Genomic DNA, 18,906 nt, shown 5'->3' with positions numbered 1-18,906 from the left:
AAGGTAGTCTGAGTGAGAAGTCAGAGGAAATGGGGGAAATTTTGAATGATTTCTTTGCCTCGGTATTCACTAGGGAAAAAAATATTGAACCAGTTGAAGTAAAGAAAAATAGGGGGGAGGTCATGAAGCATATAAGGATAACCGAGGAGGTAGTGATGGCTATGTTGAAAAAGATAAAGGTGGATAAATCTCCGGGACCGGACAAAATATTCTCAAGGACACTCAGAGAGGCTTGTGGACAGATAGTGGGGCCATTAACAGAGATATTTAGGATGTCACTGGCCACGGGGGTAGTGCCAAAGGATTGGAGGGTGGCGCATGTGGTTCCGCTGTTTAAGAAGGGGTCAAAATGTAAACTTGGGAATTATAGGCCTGTGAGTCTGACGTCTGTGGTGGGCAAGTTGATGGAAAGTGTTCTGAGGGATGGTATTTACAAATATTTGGAGGTACAGGGATTGATAGGGAGTAATCAGCATGGTTTTGTCAGGGGTAGATCATGCTTGACAAACCTGATTGAGTTTTTCGAGGGGGTTACAAAAAAGGTTGATGAAGGGAAAACTGTGGATGTTGTCTATTTAGACTTTAGTAAAGCTTTTGACAAAAGTTCCCCACAGGAGGTTAGGGAAAAAGGTGGAGGCATTAGGTATAAATAAGGAGGTAGTGAAATGGATTCAGCAATGGTTGGATGGGAGGTGTCAGAGAGTAGTGGTAGAAAATTGTTTGTCCAATTGGAGGCCAGTGACTAGTGGAGTTCCTCAGGGATCGGTCCTGGGTCCACTATTGTTTGTTATATATATTAATGATCTGGAAGTAGGGGTGGAGAATTGGATAAGCAAGTTTGCGGATGATACAAACATTGGTGGTGTTGTGGACAGTGAGGAAGATTATCGTAGATTAAAAGGTGATTTAGGAAGGCTGGAGGTGTGGGCTGAGAAATGGCTGATGGAATTTAATATAGATAAGTGTGAGGTGTTACATTTTGGAAAGGCAAATCTAAATAGGTCATATGCATTAAATGGTAGGCTATTGAGATGTGCAAAGCAACAAAGGGATTTAGGAGTTATGGTAAATAGTACCCTCAAGGCTGATACTCAGGTAGATGGTGTGGTGAAGAAGGCATTTGGAATGTTGACCTTCATAAATCGGAGTATTGAATTCAAGAGTAGGGAGGTTATGATGAAATTGTACAAGGCATTGGTGAGGCCAAATTTGGAGTACTGTGTACAGTTTTGGTCACCAAATTATAGGAAAGATATAAACAAAATAGAGAGAGTGCAGAGAATATTCACAAGAATATTGACAGGATTTCAAGGTTTGAGTTACAGGGAAAGGTTGTGCAGACTAGGGCTTTTTTTTCTGGAGCGTAGAAGATTGAGGGGGGACTTGATAGAGGTGTTTAAGATTTTAAAAGGGACAGACAGAGTAAATGTGAATAGGCTTTTTCAATTAAGAGTGGGGGAGATTCAAACTAGAGGGCATGGTTTAAGATTGAAGGGGGAAAATTATAAGGGGAACATGAGGGGAAATTTCTTTACGCAAAGGGTGATAGGGATGTGGAATGAGCTTCCGGCAGACGAGGTTGAGGCGGGATCATTGGTTACATTTAAGGAAAGACTGGATAGTTACATGGAGAGGAGAGGACTGGAGTGGTATGGACCGGGTGCTGGTCAGTGGGACTAGGAGGGTGGGGATTTGTTACGGCATGGACTAGTAGGGCCGAACTGGCCTGTTCTGTGCTGTAAGTGGTTATATGGTTATATATCACCTGCCTTTGCCACCCCCTCCCTCTCCCTTTTTGTTTGGATGCCAGCTGGCATTCTCTCATAACGTGGAAGGGTTCAAGCCCAAAACATCAGCCATGTATTTTTTACCTTTGCTACATAAAGGTTTGACCTGCTGAACTTCTCCAGCATTTTGTGTTTTTACTGAAAACTTTGGGCGATGGATTTCAAATTATGGCATATGACAAACAAAATATCCAATTTCTTTAAATTAAGGAAAGCAGAGAAACTCAAATTTGCTCTTAATGGTTCTTGAATTTACCTCACATGTAATGTCAAAACCATTCAAAGAATCCTTGGTGATCAATTTCAAAAGCAGAGAAACAATTATATAGGTGCAATATGACATATTTGTGCTTTGAAATCATGCTTTTAATTAAAATCCTTTGCTCTGAGTTCACCCAAACCTTTGAAGCTGCTTTGTACAAAATCAAATGGTATGGCATCGATGAACCAAGAAATTTAAATCTGGGTAGGAACATTTTTGGATAAATAAAATTGTCAGAGAAGATAATGGAAACACCTCCAAAGAAATAAAAACCCATTAAAACAAAGGCGACCATTTAAAAATGCACATTAATGTACATCTAGGACCTGAAAGTTACCCCAGCAGCACATTTTAACTATTTCTGCAGTACACACAAGTGCTGGAGAAACTCAACGGATCACACAGCATCCACAAAAATCCTTTCATTGCTTTTTATTCTTATTCAAATCAGAAATTCATTCTGCTAAAGCAGATGGAACATTTCTATGTCAAAAAAGAGAGAAACAACTACTTATTTTAGATGGATGGTACAGCTAAATTGCTTGTGATTGGTCTTCAAACTTTATTTGATGTGCATGCTCTGGACTCCATTCATGAGAGGTGATGAGAGGAATTCCAAAAATGTTTTGTGTACCCATCTGGGTTAACCTTCACAAAACGGTATCAGTGAAAAACTAGGTTTTCTTCATTTGCACCCAAGGCCCGCTGACAAGAGTTTTAACTTCAGGAGGGATGTCAAAACTCCCCCTTCGCAGTGAAAAGTTTGCATATCAATGATTGCAAAGCAGGCTTTCTCCAAATAAAGTGGTTGGTATTGCATTTGTATTTTAAACTGATGAAAGAAAGTTGACTCTACTTTTCAGATGGGAAATGGATAAATCTAAATATCCCCTCCTCACATCCTCTCTGGCTTGGTGTAGCTGAGAATAAATGGGTAAATTATTTTGGGGTAAAATTCAAAAGTTCAACATTCAGTCATAAATGAAAACAATTGACGGTCTATTGTCATTTGATTGTAATTTACTGAACTGTTGTACAACATGAATAAATGATGACACAACTTTTGGCTCATTTTGGAAGAAATCACCAACTCCATTTCAGAACACAATCCACCGGAAGAAGTCAGTGGGTTGAGAACATCAGATGGCTCAAAAGACATTTGTCTCATTAAATATGTGTGCACTGATATTGTGTGCAAATTGACCAGATGTTACCCTCAAAGAACCAAGCCAGCAAACATGAAGTTGTATAGATCAGCCATTCTCAACCTTTTTGTGGCTATGGCTCCCTTGGGACTTTGCCCGAAGTTTATGGGACCCCCCTTTCCGTGAAGCAGTCGTTTAGCTGGTTCCTTCCGTACTTTTCTCTTACCGACTATGTAAAAAAAAAATTAAAAATAATTTATAATTTCGGTCTGCAGCCCCCCGCAAATGTGCGGTGGCTCCCAGGGTAGTTGTACTGCTGTCATTGAGAATGGGTGGTTTGGAATGTCCTGGGGTTGTGAGAAAATACGACAAAATGTAAACTCTTTCTTGAAAATATAAAGAAAACATTTACATGTGGCAAGGTTTTCAACTCTCCCATTATCAAGAGTGGTGGTGGAAACAAACTATTCCTCAATGACTGTCTCCAATGAGGCAGGCTGAGCAAAGTACTGTACCCTGCAAAGTAGAAAAGAGCCCCAGGACACCTATTCTGTACTACAAATGCATCCTGTTTCCTGTAAGGCATAGGTGAACGTCTTGAATGTTCTCAAATGAATATGGTCCTAATGATGAAGCTCAGAACAAGATTTAAAGTGCCTGCTCAAGAATTTTAAAAACAATGCTACAACTACTGTGTCTGTGCCCAAGATGGCTGTGACTCTGCCGGGCAGCGTAACACGAGGGGTTGCATACCAGCACAGGGCACCAGAAACAGGGAGAACACCTCTTCATTGAGAAGGAGAACCATAGGAGATGATATTATAGTATGGCGATCATAGCACACGGGACCAGCGAGGGGCTCAGCAGCTGAAGGACCTATACAGGCTGGGGGTTGTTGGCAGCTTGTAGGGTTGAAGATCTCACACTGGGCTATTGATTGCTGCCAATCCACGATCAAAGCTTTCACACAGGCTGTAGGCTACTGGAACCAGATAATGGTGCTGGGATTTGAGAGGATGCTGAGGGGGAAGAAGGGCTCCTAAAGGGTCATGGGCCCTGAAGGCTTCCTGATCAAATTGGAGGTTTGGATCTGGAGCTTGGGTGGCCAGTGGTTTGAACTGGAGTCTGCAGTTGCAGAGACTGCGGGATCGCTAGAGGTGAATCCATGGACTCATGACTCTGAAGGGACTCCCTTTTGATTCTCTTTTGCCTATATTTAGGGGTACCAGACAATGCATATGGAGACCCTTTGTTTGCCTAAAGGCAGAGAAAAGTTGAAGTATATCACGTATGTTACATTTTTAATGTATTATTATGTGACCATCAAAGGATCATTCATAAAGGTAAAGGTTCCATTATCATCATGTAATACATCATTTAGAATGTAACAAACATGAAATTCCTAACTTTTGTGTACCGTAAGGCAGACAGAGAGTCACCACTTTGTCCAGCGCCCCTTACAGAAACCCACAGCACCTGATGTTCCCAGGCGACTCCCCTCCAAGTACCGACCAGTCCTGAGCCAGTTTAGCTTCCGAGATCAGACCACCTAGGAACATCAGGTGCCGCAGTGCCCTATGTGTGCAGTTCGACAGTTGGGTCTTTTAGCCACGTCATTTGTATATCTAACACAAGATTCTGTTTTGAACTCTGTCACAGGAAGAGGTCAGGAACATACCTTGATGAAGGGCTCAAGCCTGAAATGTTGGTTATAAAGGACACTGCTTGACCTGCTGAGCTTCTCCAGCATTGTGCTTTTACTTTAACCGCGGTGCCTGCAGACTTTCATCTTTTACCACAGTAACAGTCTACCCCAGCATGTTCAACAACATGCTCAAGGCATTTTTGATAAGATGGAATATGCCCTGAGTCTTGGGAGCTCCTGGCCTATAATTGCTCAAAGTGGAGATGGAATATAACCATATAACAGCTTATGGCATGGAAACAGGCCATCTCGACCATTCAAGTCCACGCCAGTTCACTCAAACAACTCCACTAGATCCCCCCGCCTATTTTCCGCCCATAACCCTCCAACCCCCTCTTATCCATGTATATATCCAGCCTCTTAAATGAAAGAATTGACTCTGCCTCAACTATTTCCTTCAGAAGATTATTCCATTCAGCTACTACTCGCTGAGTGAAGAAACACCCTCTAATGTTTCTCCTAAACCCTCAACTTGTGTCCTCTTGTTTCAACCTCCCCTGCTCTCAGGGGGAAGAGTCTACTTGCATCTAGTCTATCTATTCCCTTCATAATTTTAAACACCTCTATCAAATCCCCTCTCAACTGTCTACGTTCCAATGAATAAAGTCCTAACCTCTTCAATCTTTCTCTGTACTCTAGGTATTTTAAGCCAGGCAACATCCTGGTAAATCTTCTCTGCACCCTCTCCATGTTATCTATATCCTTCCTATAATTTGAAGACCAGACTGAACACAATACTCCAAATCTGGGCCCACCAACACCTTAAACAGTCGCAATATCACTTCCCAGCAACTATACTCTATGCTATGATTTATGAAGGCTAACATACCAAATGCCTTCTTAACCACCCTGTCAACATGGGAATCCACTTTCAAGGAACGCTGCACCAATGGCGTTGAGAACTTTGAAGTTGGCTCCTGTGTGAGGGAGCATTGCATCAACTGGCACCCATTACCCCAACAGCTGTCTATTGTCCCATACGGGTTACGCACATCATTCATCTCAGAACCCACGAGAATGAAGTGAAAACTAATTGTCCAATTGTTCCTGAAGGCCTGTCTAAGATGGGAAAGGAAAAAAACCTTAACATGAGGAAAACTAGAGGATGGCAAGTATCCTAAAACCATGACAATCATATGAAATAGTTATGCACATTTATTTTAAATATTTACAAGATCTTTATGTACTGGGTATTAGGTGTTTCACACCACCAAGTACACGTGGGTTGAACTGGCTAGTGGGTAATTGCACGATATGAAAGGTTCCAACCGGGCAGGGTGAGTAAAAATCAACCAGGGTCAAACTCTTGTTAGGGGCCAGTGTCGGAGCCCGATGGAGTTAACTCGTTTATCACGTTGTGGCCGTGCGAATGGTCTACTCAAATTACCAGGTACCATTAATGCCTGTGTGCTTGCTTCGGTCTGTCAGAGCACGGTCAGCCGCGCTGTGAGCTTGGCTGTCCGCGCGTAGCCTGTGCTTTAAATCATCACGAGATTACTTTTAATATCTAATACAATGTAATGCTACGTAACTTATTGTTACACTCTATTGTTCAGGGAATAATGACAAGCTGGTCTGTGGGTTTGTCCTAATCTGAAGCCCATTGCAGTAGATTTTCCCACGGTCTTTTACACATTGAGCACATATGTCCTATTAAACTGTGTGCATTTTTTTCCCATGGCATTTTACAAATTGAGCGCATATGTGCTTTATTCCCGCTACGATTTCACTGCTGTTTGAGTACCTAATATGTCAGTCATGACGTCACCGTTAGAAGCGGGACCCCCCCCACTCCTTAAAACTAACCAGGTAAATAAATCAGGGTGCAGTGGGAAAGGCTCCCCGGGGTGCAGCATGCCCGCTAAGTTTACCCACTTCCTCGGAGGGCTGGCGGTGTGAAAGGGGCTAGTACTGTTTGAAAAATCAGTTGATAATAATCTTGAAGTTGAATAAGTGGCACATCTATCCATTGGGAATTAATAATGCTACATTCAGAGATTGTGAACAGCAAACCAGTGTGTGGTTCTGTTCGAATTATATAATGTTAAAACATAGAGTATCCTTCATATTTGCCCCTGTGTTCCACAGTTTTAAATTTGTAATCAAATAATTCACATGTAATTAAAGTGCAAATTCCACATGTAATCAAAGAGCAAATTCCAAATTTTATTCAAGGCTATTTGTATACATTTTGGTTTGACCATGTAGAAATTACAACCCTTTTTATACACAGCTCCCCCATTTCAGGGCACCATAATCTTTGGGAAATTTGGCTTCACAGGTGTTTGTGAATACTCAGGTATGTTTAATGCTTCATTTGGTGAAGGTATAAGAGAGCTAGGCTTGCTTCTAAGCTTTTGATCACCTTTGGAGTCTGTATTTGCAACTTTTCAACATGAAGACCAAAAATGTGCCAATGAGAGTCAAAGAAGGATTATAAATCTGAAAAAACAAAAACAAAACTGTAAGAAACATCATCTTAACCTTAGAATCAACAAGCACAACAGTTGGGAACAGACATCATTAAGAAGAAAGAGTGCATTGGTGGGCTCAGAAATCGCAAAGGGACTGGAAGGCTGAGGAAGACCTCCACTGCGGATGACAGAAGAATTCTCATAAGAATGAAGAAAAATCCCCAAACATATATCTGTCAAATCAGAAATACTCTTCAGGAGGCAGGTGTGAATATGTCAAGGAATACTATCTGCAGAAACCTCATGAACAGAAATACAGAGGCTACAATGGCAGATGCAAAACATGGCAAAGGTGGTATGCTTTGGATCTTGGGCAGTTGTTTAAGCCTCCACACTTTGCTCTTCCCATCACCATGATACATGTTAATCTTGGTCTCATCTGTCTATGAGATCTTTTTCCAGAATTCTGAAGGGCCTTTTAAATACTTCTTGGAAAACTCTATTCTGGCCATCTTTTCTGTGGCTAACTAGTGGTTTGCATCTTGCAGCATAGCTTCTGTATTTCTATCCATGAAGTGTTCTGTGGTCAATGGTCTTTGACGCATCTACACCTGCCTCCTGAAGAGTGTTTCTGATCTATCGGACATGTGTTTGGGAATTTTTCTTAATTCTTATGAGAATTCTTCTGTCATTCTGAGATACACGACAAGTATACATGGAGGTGAGGGGGTTGGAGGTTTATTGGTGGTGAGTGGGAGGTTTGAGCTAGTGGAGTTGTTCTAGTGAACCGGTGCGGACTTGAAAGGCCGACATGGCCTGTTTCTGCTCCGTAAATGGTTATATGGTTATGGTCATCAGCAGTGGAGGGTCTTCCTTGGAAGACCAGTCCCTTTGTGATTACTGAGCTCACCAGTATGCCCTTCCTTCTTAATGATGTTCCAAACTGTTGATCATGGTGATCCTAAGATTTAGATGATGTTTCTTCCTGTTTTATTATTGTTTATCAGCGTCATAATGGTTTCTTCGACTTTCATCGGCACATCTCTGGTCTTGGTGTTGAACAATGGCAACTACAGACTCAAAAGATGATCAAAAGCTCAGAAGCAAACTTAGTTCTCTTATACCTGCACCAATGAAGCAATTAAACATACCTGAGAAATCACAAACACCTGTGAAGCCAAATGTCCCAAACATTATGGTGCTTTGAAATGAGGGCACTATGTATAAAAAGTGCTGTAATTTCTACAAGGTTGAACCAAAATGTGTAAAAATAACCTTGAATAAAATCTGGAATGTGCACGTTAATCACATGAATTGTTTGATTACAAATTTAAAACTGTGGAGCATTGGGGAAGATAAGGGAAAAAAGCATCTTTGTCCCAAACATTATGGAGGGCTCTATGTATAATGTTCAATGATTCAGGGCCTACCTTCCGATCTCTGCAGAGATCTTCCCTCTTAAGCTCTGACTCCTGACCAAAACCAGTTTACATACAAGGATGCATCATCTATTCGACATTGTGCCCTCCTGTTCTTAGGGAATGCATTCTCTTCTATGAATCATTAAAATTCCTTCGCACAGTCAGCGACCACCCTCGCCTACAAAATACTGACATTCCCTTCTCCTTATCTCAAATGAAAAATCAAGAACCAGCAAATATTAGCAACATATATATTTTTGTTGAAGGTCACAAGTGCTTTAATAACTGTTTCACACTTTACATGTGGTGTGGTATGATAAGTGATAAAGAAACATTTTAGCCAAGAAAATACTGCAGACAATAGAAATATGAAATAAAATCAGAACATTAAAACAGAACGTTTCAGTGCTGTAATATTCGATGGAACAGTGGATCAGGCAGCATCTGTGGAGGGAGAAATATTTCAGGTTGACAACCTTTCATCAGAATTGCCAAAAGAAGAGAGCTGCAGAATCAATATCCTTCAGTTCTGTTGAGAGATCCTCACCCTCGAATGTTAACTCTGTTTCTCCCTCCACAGATGGTGCCTAATCCACTGTTCCATCGACATTTGTTTTCCCTAACCAGACTAACAGAATTACAGTCTCTGCAACTTGCACATTTCCAAACACCCCACTGTTTTCCTCATGAAACCAGAGTTAATTAAGTATGGTTAATGGAATTGCAGCAATAGTATTAATTGGAGTTTAGCCAGCTAAAACTGTTCACAATACTGACAGATATTTCAGTGCTTGTTCAACAAGACTTCGAATGTCGCGAACAATGTTTTGGATTCACTGCTTGTGAACAACTACTGCAGATTATGTGCAAAGTAACAACAACCTTAATGAGGTTTGACTGATAAAAGCATTGTAATTAAATGGATGGTATTGGTATATTTTCCTCTTTGCTGTTTGTGATAGACACATTAACCTTGTGTCTATCCACAAGTGCTGATGTCTAATCCTATTTTCACCTTATAATCCATTATAATAGGCAAGAAGGCAAATGCACAGAGGCCATGTAATCAGCATTTGCACCAGCTCTCCTCAGAAATTAAGAAAGTTCTTCAGCCAGTTTGATGAAAATAAAAGAATTCAAGGATGTGAGAACATGAATCTGATATTACTAAGTTCATCCAATGCTTGTCATTACTGAATCAGAATTCATTGTTATGAACATGTCACAAAATGTGCTGTTTTGTGATAGCATTACAGGTGCAAGTACGGCTATAAATTATATTTAAAAAAAAATGAATTCGTGCAAAAGAAGAGAGAGCGAGTTAGTGTCTATTTAGTAGTCTGATGGCAGAGGTGAAGAAGCTGATTTTGTAATGTTGGGTGTTCATCCTCAGGCTCCTGTTCCTTCATCCTTATGGTAGGACTAGCAGTACAAAAAGGGCATGGTGTGGGTGATGAGGGTTTTTGAGAACAGAAGCTGATTTCTTCAGACACCAACTCTTGTAGATGTCAAGAATTGAGTGAAGCCTGGTGCCCAAGAATATTCTGGCCAACTTTACAATTCTCTGTAGTTTTTTCATATCCTGTGCATTGGCACCTTCATGCCAAAGAGTGATGCAACCAGCCTGAATGCTCTCCTTGGTATGCTTGTAGAAATTTGCAAGAGCCTTTGGTGACATACAAAATTCCCTCAAACTTCTCATGAAGTATAGCTACTGGTGAGCCTTCATCATGTTTGCATCGACATGGAGGCCCAAGGTTAGATCTTCAGTGATGATGACAGCCAGAAATACTGTACTTGATGACATTCAAGACACCCCCAGTTTCCCATTTCAGCAGGGAATATTAAGAAATTTGCTTTTAGTGCATTTACGGGTAAGGATTTAATGTTATTGAAATATGTAGCTACAGTATAGCAGAAAAAATCTTGGACCACAGGAAAAATCTTTTTAATAATACTGCTGTAATTTACAAGAGAAAACAAAAGCAGCTTAGCTATAGCAGAAAATATTTTATAAAAACAAACTCCCGCAGTCAGTCCCCACACTGGTCCTGCCTACTGTTTTCTCTTGGCAGCCCACTGTCACTCCCTGCACTGGTCCCACTGTCGGTTCTCTTCCGGTGGCCTGCTGTCAGTCCCCGCACTGGTCCCATTGCCTGTTCTCTCCCAATAGCCTGCTGTCAGTCCCCGTGCTGGTCGCATTGCCTGCTCTCTTCGGGCGGCCCAGTGTTGGTCCCCGCATTTGTCCCGCTGCCTGCTCTCTCTTGTCAGCCCAGTGTCGGTCCCCGCGCTGGTCCCACTGCCTGCTCTCTCCTGGTGGCCCCGTATCGGTCCTTGCATTGGTCCCACAGCCCTGCTCTCTCCCGGGGTGGGGTAGTGGTGTGGTGGGACCAGTGGTGGTCAGCGGGCCACTGGGAAAGTCTCCTGACAGCCCACCAGCAGCCCCCACACTGATTCCACGCCCTGCACCTCACCTGAAATCCCCCAATGATAGATGGCGGTGATGCTAGTGAGCCATCTTTGTGAAAGAAAGAAATAGTGCCCATCTTCTACATCAAATCCAAGGCCATCCCTTCACCATCGCTGGCCTCATTACAATTTCATTGTGATGTGAGGACCAGTGCATAAAGGGCGGAATGGAATCATGCTTAAAGGCTGTGTGCGAGATTTTTTAAAAATCAGTTAGTTGTGATACCTGAGCACACAGCCTGTAGCTGCCTCCACTCACAGCCCGCTACATCTTGCTGATTTCATTTGCACTCAGCATTTGATGTCTCCCGTGTTAATAGTTGGCAAGCATTGATGGATTCCAATTCCCTGATTCTGCTTTTCCATGGTCGTAATTTCCTGGTGAAACCTCTCACCATGTTTGTCACTGACTGCACCAATATCAACAGGGATGAAGTCCAAGTGCGAATACAGAAAATGAATTTTAAATGACATGCTGCACTTTACGGTTTTGTCTGCTTGCAGTAGATTTAAAATATGACAAGAAATCACAAAATAGATAATACCTAAATAAAATATGTTATAGGAAAAGGTTTAGGTGATTTTTGTGATCAGCAGCCCAAAATTCATAAAATATGCCCAAAAGTGATCAGGAAGCAAAATCTTTGTTGTCCAGTGTATTCTATCTGGGCACTCTCCAACCAGGAGAATTAACATTAACTCCTCCAGTTTCTGTAGAGGCCCCTGCCTATCTCGCTCTCTTTCCTCTATCTTCTTTTCTCCATCTCCGTACTCCCTTCCATCTCCACTCAGAGAGCGCTTCCCTCTTCTGCCCTCCCACCCATATCCACCGACCTATTGGCTATTGGGCTGTGCTCCTCCCCCTACCCCTTCCTCCCTCTGCCCCTCTCCTCCTCCCACCTTTTTATTCAGGCACCGTATGTTTTATGCTCGTATCTTTTTTTTTATCTTCTTCGTTAGGTGAATATACATTGAGTAGATTCCAAAACTCCGAATATATCTGACATTTTATCATTACATATCTCCCTGCTGGATCTATTATTTCCTCTTCTATTTTAATTGGCACATTTTTACTAATTAATATAGCTACCCCTCTTGCTTTTGAATTATACGACGCAGCTGTTACGTGCCCTACCCAATCTCTCTTAATTCAGTTAAATGTGTTTCTTGCACAAATGCTATATCAATTTTTTCTTTTTTCAGTAAATTTAGCAGTTTCTTCCTTTTAATTTGGTTATGTATTCCGTTAATATTTAAAGTCATATAGTTCAGCGTAGCCATTTTATACTTTGTTTATCTTCCCTTTCCGTTTCTCCATCATTACCTTTCCTTCTTATCCATTTCTGCTTTCTTGTTTTGAACACTTTATAAGACAACATTTCTAAAACATCAAACATTTTCCCTATTCTCCTATTTAAAATTTCTTTAACCCCAATCTCCCCTCCCCCTCCTGAGTTGTCCTTTATCCCTTGTCGGACAACCACATCTCCCCTCTCCATTTGGATTTGCGAATTCACTCGCAAACGTCAACTGATTTTGCAGTGACCGTAACTCCTCCCCACCCCAGAAAAGATTTCAATTTTCATATGTAACAAAGGTCACTCTTTTAATTCCCTCCTTATTCCCTCTATTCCATTTCCCTCCCTTATTAATTCTTGTCTATACTCTATATATTTTCCTCTAAATACGGATACATTCATGTATGCACACTATATATATACACACATATACCCCTTTACACACATACATATAGATCGTGGTCATTTTTACTCTTATTACATGTCTTCATCTCTCTGCTTGTTTTGTAGTTGTTCTGCAAATTTCCTTGCTTCCTCTGGATTCGAGAATAGTCTGTTTTGTTGCCCTGGAATAATTATTTTAAGTACCGCTGGGTACCTTAACATAAATTTATATCCTTTTTTCCATAAGATCGTTTTCGCTGTATTGAACTCCTTCCTCTTCTTCAGGAGTTCAAAACTTATGTCTGGATAGAAAAAAATTTTTTGACCTTTATATTCCAGTGGCTTTTTGTCCTCTCTTACTTTCTTCATTGCTTTCTCAAATATATTTTCTCTTGTTGTATATCTTAAGAATTTTACTAAAATGGATCTTGGTTTTTGCTGCGGTTGTGGTTTCGGGGCTAAAGTTCTATGTGCCCTCTCTATTTCCATTTCTTCCTGTAATTCTGGTCTTCCCAGGACCCTGGGGATCCAATCTTTTATAAATTCTCTCATATTCTTGCCTTCTTCATCTTCCTTAAGGCCCACTATCTTTATATTATTTCTTCTATTATATTTTCTATCATATCTATCTTCTGAGCTAACAGCTCCTGTGCTTCTTTAGCTTTTTTATTAGATTCTTCTAATTTCTCTTTTAAGTCTTTTACTTCCATATCTACAAATGTTTCTCGTTTTTCCATATTTTCCACTCTTTTTGCCAATTCTGATATGGCCACTTCCATTTTATTCATTCTTTCTTCTGCGTTCTTAATTCTTCTTTTTATCTCATCAAATTCTTGTAATTGCCATTCTTTCACTGATTCCATATATTCTTTAAAAATAGATACATCCATTGTCTTGCCTTTCTCTTCTTCTTCCACTTCTTTCTGTTCTTCTTCTTCTTCTTCCTCTGGATTGACCATCTGTTGTTTCCTTGTTTTCTTTTTACCCTCTTCTTTCTTGTTGTCGTTATTGTCTGTGTTCTGCACCTGCTGCTGTGCTGCAGGTGTCTCTCTCACCTGTGGAGATCGACTCCGCAGCTGTTCCCCCCTCCGTCAGTGTGTTTTTTTTTCATGCGCGGTTGCGCACTTTTACTCGGCTCTGCGAGCTATTTTTGTAGTCCCGAGCCCGGGACCTCCACTGACCTGTGGGAGCAGGCTTCTCTCTCCGCGGCGGGCCTCTTCGGACAGGTAAGGCCTTCACCTTCTTCTTCCGACGTCTTTCCTTCTTCTTTTCTTCCCGTTGTTTTTGGTTTTTCTTTCTTCGCTGCCATTGCCTTCACACTTTTACTTTCACTTTGTTTTGGTTTTTAAGTTTGTGCCTTTGTTTTTTCTCTATCTTTTTTTAACTTTTCTGGAGAGGGCTGGAGTTCCCCGACCGGCCACTACTCCATCACGTGACTCCCCCCCTTTTATGCTCGTATCTTGACGAAGGGTTGAAGCCTGAAACGTCGGTTACTGTTTACATCCCATACAAGCTGCGTGACCTGCTGAGTTTCTCCAGCACATTTGTGTATTGCACTACAATCACAGAGTCTGCAGACTTGCCTGTTTAACTCTGTATAGCATATCATTTTTTTCCCTTAAAATTGAAGGAGCAACAAAATCCTGTAATTGTACAGTGAAAATACTCCATTTTATATATAAACTTATGCCAATTCGATTCAAATCTGGGACAGGTTTAGCTACCATTCTTCTCTTCTCACTTCTAGAACCACCTAACTCTCCCAGGATATGCCCATTGTGGCCTTCCACTCTCATCCTCCTGTTATGTAGAAGCACTGAGAAAAGCACATCTTCAACAGTATCTATTATATTAAGACCAGCCCTAACATTCTTACACAATTAAAAAGAGAATTCTTCTGCTGGCCAGATTTAATTGATTTTTCAAATTACCTCAGAAAATGCTTCACAGCCAAACTATAATAATAAAGCCATCACCTGCCAAAATTGAGCTTATGTTAAGCACCCTAACTCTTGAATCCTCCTGTGGAAGTGCTGTAACATTTCGTCGGGTTGTACTAGTACAATCAGATGGCAAATAAACTTGAACTGAACTGAATTGGTATTCCTGATGTACTCAACACAAAGCACATGTTGAAATTATGTTGAAGTGCTAGGATCCGTGTCATCGGCTTGTCATTCATCTGTTGTGGGCAAATTTTCACGGGCAAGGGGCACTCAAAGCAGACAAAGAAGCTGGTTGAAGATACATCAGAGATGTTGACTGGGAATGCAAACAACACAATTAGCACGACATGTAAAATCTGTAACATTCCAGGAGATCATTGAACAGCCCAGAAGCTTGGCTGCCCTGGACGAAGATCACAGCAGGAAGAGTTCTCCACTGGTTCAAGAAACAAAGTGCTCATTTTTATCATTTAATCAGCTTATAGAGAAATTTGGGATTTTAGAGAATTCTCTGTTTATTATCAAATTAGGACATTAGAGAAAGATAATTTTGGAAGAGAAATGAAAGTTAAAGTTAACTAAATTTGAATTTATGGTTTCATATTTTTCAGATAAAGGTTTTATATCAGAAATGTCTGCATTATTATTTAGATACATCTAGGATTAAATGGGAGCATGATTTAAGTTGTGAGATTAGTCAGGTGGATTGGGAAAATATGTGTTATGATGGGTTGACTAAATTAATGTAAGATATAGTTTGGTTAATTATAATTTTTTGCATCAGTTATATTTAACCCCTGAAAAATTGAAAAACTATGGATTTAGTAATTCAGATTTGTGTTTTAGATGTGGATTGTGTGTCGGAACATTTCTATATTCTGTTTGGTTTTGTGATAAAGTTCATCCTTTTTGGTTTAAAATTAGGGAATTTCTTCAAAATTTGTTTAAAATTCAATTTCCTTTAGATCCAAAAATTTTTTGTTAGGTTATTTTACTCCATTAATTGACTTGGGGTTGGATAAGTTTCAGACAGCGTTTATTCGTCTAACAGTGACAGTTGCTTGTAAATGTATTGTTATGTCCTGGAAATATGAAGTGGAATTAAACGTAGTTCAATGGCATCATGAGTTGAAGTCGTGTATCTATATGGAGAAAATAACATATAATTTACATAATCATTATGTTTTTTTTGTTAAGTTGTGGACAACGTATATGAAGAATATGAATTTAGTAATATTGTAAATTACTGAATGTTTTTGTTTATTTTTAATGCTTCCCTTTAGGGATCTGTTGCGGGAGGGGGGAGGGGATGGGTTTGTTTTACTGTTTTATTATTAGATTACTTATTCTGTAAAAGTGTGTTTATTTTTATTGAAAAAATACTAAATAAAGTTAAAGAAGAGTAAAATTAAAAAAAAGAAACGAAGTGCTAGGTGAACTCAGAAGGCAAGGTATATCTGTCGGTGGGGGGAGGGTGGGGGGAGAGAGGATTTGTCGATGTGGAAGGTTAAAATCCTGCATCAGGACTGAGTGTAGAGGGGTATGATAGCCAGGATAAAGGGGGCAAGAAGGAGGCTGAGACAGGAGTCTATAGGTGGTCCGTACAGGGGTTAAGAATGAATGATAGATGGAACCAGGTGGGGGAGGAGGAAATGGGCAGAGTTGGGAAACAGAAAGATCTGATAGGTGGAAGCAGATAAAGAGAGAACAGAAGGAGGAGTTGGAGCCAGGTAGGGGGTGAGAAGGGTGAAAGTGCTGGAGGGTGATAATTGGGAACATTGTTATTTAGGGAAGCTGGTAATGGGAAACATTAAGGGAAAGGTGAGGGGCAGATGGGGAATGAGATAAAAATGGGCGACGGAAACCCAGAAAGGATAACAAAAAGTGAACAAAAATGGGAGGACCAAAGGTGGATCAGAAGGAGAGCAACAGGGAACGCAGAAGTTAAGGGTTATGAGAAACAGGAAAATTCAGTGTTCATACCACTGGGACATAATTACCCAGGGAGAATATGAAGTCCCTCCAGCTTGCTTTGGGCATCGCCCTAACAATGGAGAAAGCCACGGATGGTCAGGCCATGGGGAATTGTGATGGCATGCAACTGGGATCTAGCAATGGGCATTGTGGACAGAGTGCATTGGCCTGTAAATAAATTATCTGTTGCCTCATCCCCGTGAAAAGTGTCCAGTCTTCATACACTCCCATCTCTCACTAGGAAGTTCTTAAAGCAACATCACCACTCCTTCCCGCCCACCCCAGCCCCCAACTTCTTTCTGCAACAAAGATCCGATCAGTTGCTCAAGGCCAATACACTCGTCTGCCTGGCAGAACTTGATCTTAGTCTGATTAACCTCTCTTTTAACTCCTCCCATTTCCTAAAAATCAGTGGTGTAGTTATGGCCATCCGTATGTGTGCTAGTTATATGTATCTTTTTGTTGGTTGCATGGAATATTCCTTGTTCCAAACCTTTTCTGTACCACTCCCAACTCGTTATTTTTTTTGTTGCTCCAGATTCCAGCACGTGCATTCTCCACAGGCTCCTCGACTTGACTTGATGAATAGCTCCGAAGCCTGAGAGTTGCTGATATAAGTGATAAAATCTTCCAGCTACAGGCATTTGCCAATATTTATTGCACAACCAACAATATATTTAAAAAAGATTACAACTGTTTTGGGGAGTTTGCTGTGCATAAATTGGCAGCACCATGTTCTTACAGTATAACAGTGGCCACTCTTCAAAAAATAACTTAATGGACGTAAATCGTTTTAAGACAGATTATTGACACAGTTAGTGCAACACTCTTACAATGCCAGTGACCAGGGTTCAAATCTGGCATTGTCTGAAAGGAGTTTGTACATTCTCCCTGTGTCTGTGTGGGCACTCTGGTTTCCTCCCACTGTTCAAAACGTGCTGGGGTTGTAGGTTAATTGGGTGTAATTGGGTGGCACGGGCTTGTGGGCCAAAAGGGCCTGTTACTGTGCTGTACGTCTAAATTTTAAAAATTAAAATTAAAACACAGAGTTATGTTATAAAGAGGAGTCTTCTGCATATATCCTTGCAACTCACTTACCATGGAGTGAAATACAAACGTCTCAGATGCTGCGATTATGGTAAAAAATACAGGAGTGCTGAAGGAACTCAGCAAGTTGTGCGGTGTCCATAGGAGGTAAAGATACATTACAACGTTTCGGGCCCAAGTCCTTCTTCAAGTCAAAATGTTGGTTATGTATCTTTACCTCCTCTGGATACTAACTGATCTTCTGAGTTCCTCCAGTATTTTAATATTTTAACTCACTTTGCTATGTCACAGTACTGCATCTATTGGTGAAGTTTCAGCATACTGAAAGCCTAATTTGTTTTGGCATCAACTCTCTCCCAAGCGGGAGCTATCAATGAAACAAATGGGAGTTTAATGTGGGAAACTAAAGTTTGTGCACCTCATTAAGAGGAATCTAAAGGCAGGCTAATGTTTAAATGGAGAAAGATTAACCATATAACCATTTACGGAGCGGAAACAGGCCACGTTGGCCTTTCGAGTCCGCACCGATTCACTGATTTTGTGCACCCTCTTCAGGCATTGGTCCCGGTAGATCTTCATTCAATAACGATGGGTGAATTCAATGCAGGTGGAATCAGACGTAGAAATGTTTGTAAAACGTGCATTGTACAGTACAACTCTGATATTCTGAAATGGTTGGGACCAGGCCTATTTCAGGTAAATAATATTTTTGGAGAACTGGTCAATTTTTTTTAAAACAGCAAGTAACAGTGTTTAGATAACCACAAACAAGAAGAGAAGACGTTTTAAACATGAAATAACATTTAATTCTCACCATAAAACAACCTGAACAAAATAAGATAAATCCAACACCAAAAACTCAAAATTCTACTCAGAGGTTTTTCCAAACTTCCGAAAATTTTTCAACCTGTGATGTCAGTTTGGTTCCAAAAAAATTTCTGATTGTTTTGTACATCCTCATTTACCCGAAAATTTTCGGAGGCAAAATGACGTCATTTCGGCTTCAAACTTTTTCAGAAAAATGAGGATTTCTGATCTTTCTGAAATCCTCAAT

At 40.6% G+C, this 18,906-nt stretch overlaps 1 protein-coding gene across 1 annotated transcript in view; it reads right to left on the bottom strand.

Annotated features, from left to right (window-relative positions):
• Nucleotides 1-18,906, bottom strand: part of LOC138737370 (protein lin-28 homolog B-like) — a 317,579-nt gene that overhangs the window by 41,066 nt on the left and 257,607 nt on the right. The window contains exon 5 of the mRNA XM_069888116.1: nt 9,617-9,631. Coding sequence (XP_069744217.1) covers nt 9,617-9,631 — 15 coding nt within the window. The remainder of the gene's footprint in view (nt 1-9,616; nt 9,632-18,906) is intronic.

Source organism: Narcine bancroftii, chromosome 6, assembly GCF_036971445.1.
Source record: "Narcine bancroftii isolate sNarBan1 chromosome 6, sNarBan1.hap1, whole genome shotgun sequence".
NCBI lineage: Eukaryota > Metazoa > Chordata > Chondrichthyes > Torpediniformes > Narcinidae > Narcine > Narcine bancroftii.
This window is presented reverse-complemented; position numbering and strand designations above follow the sequence as displayed.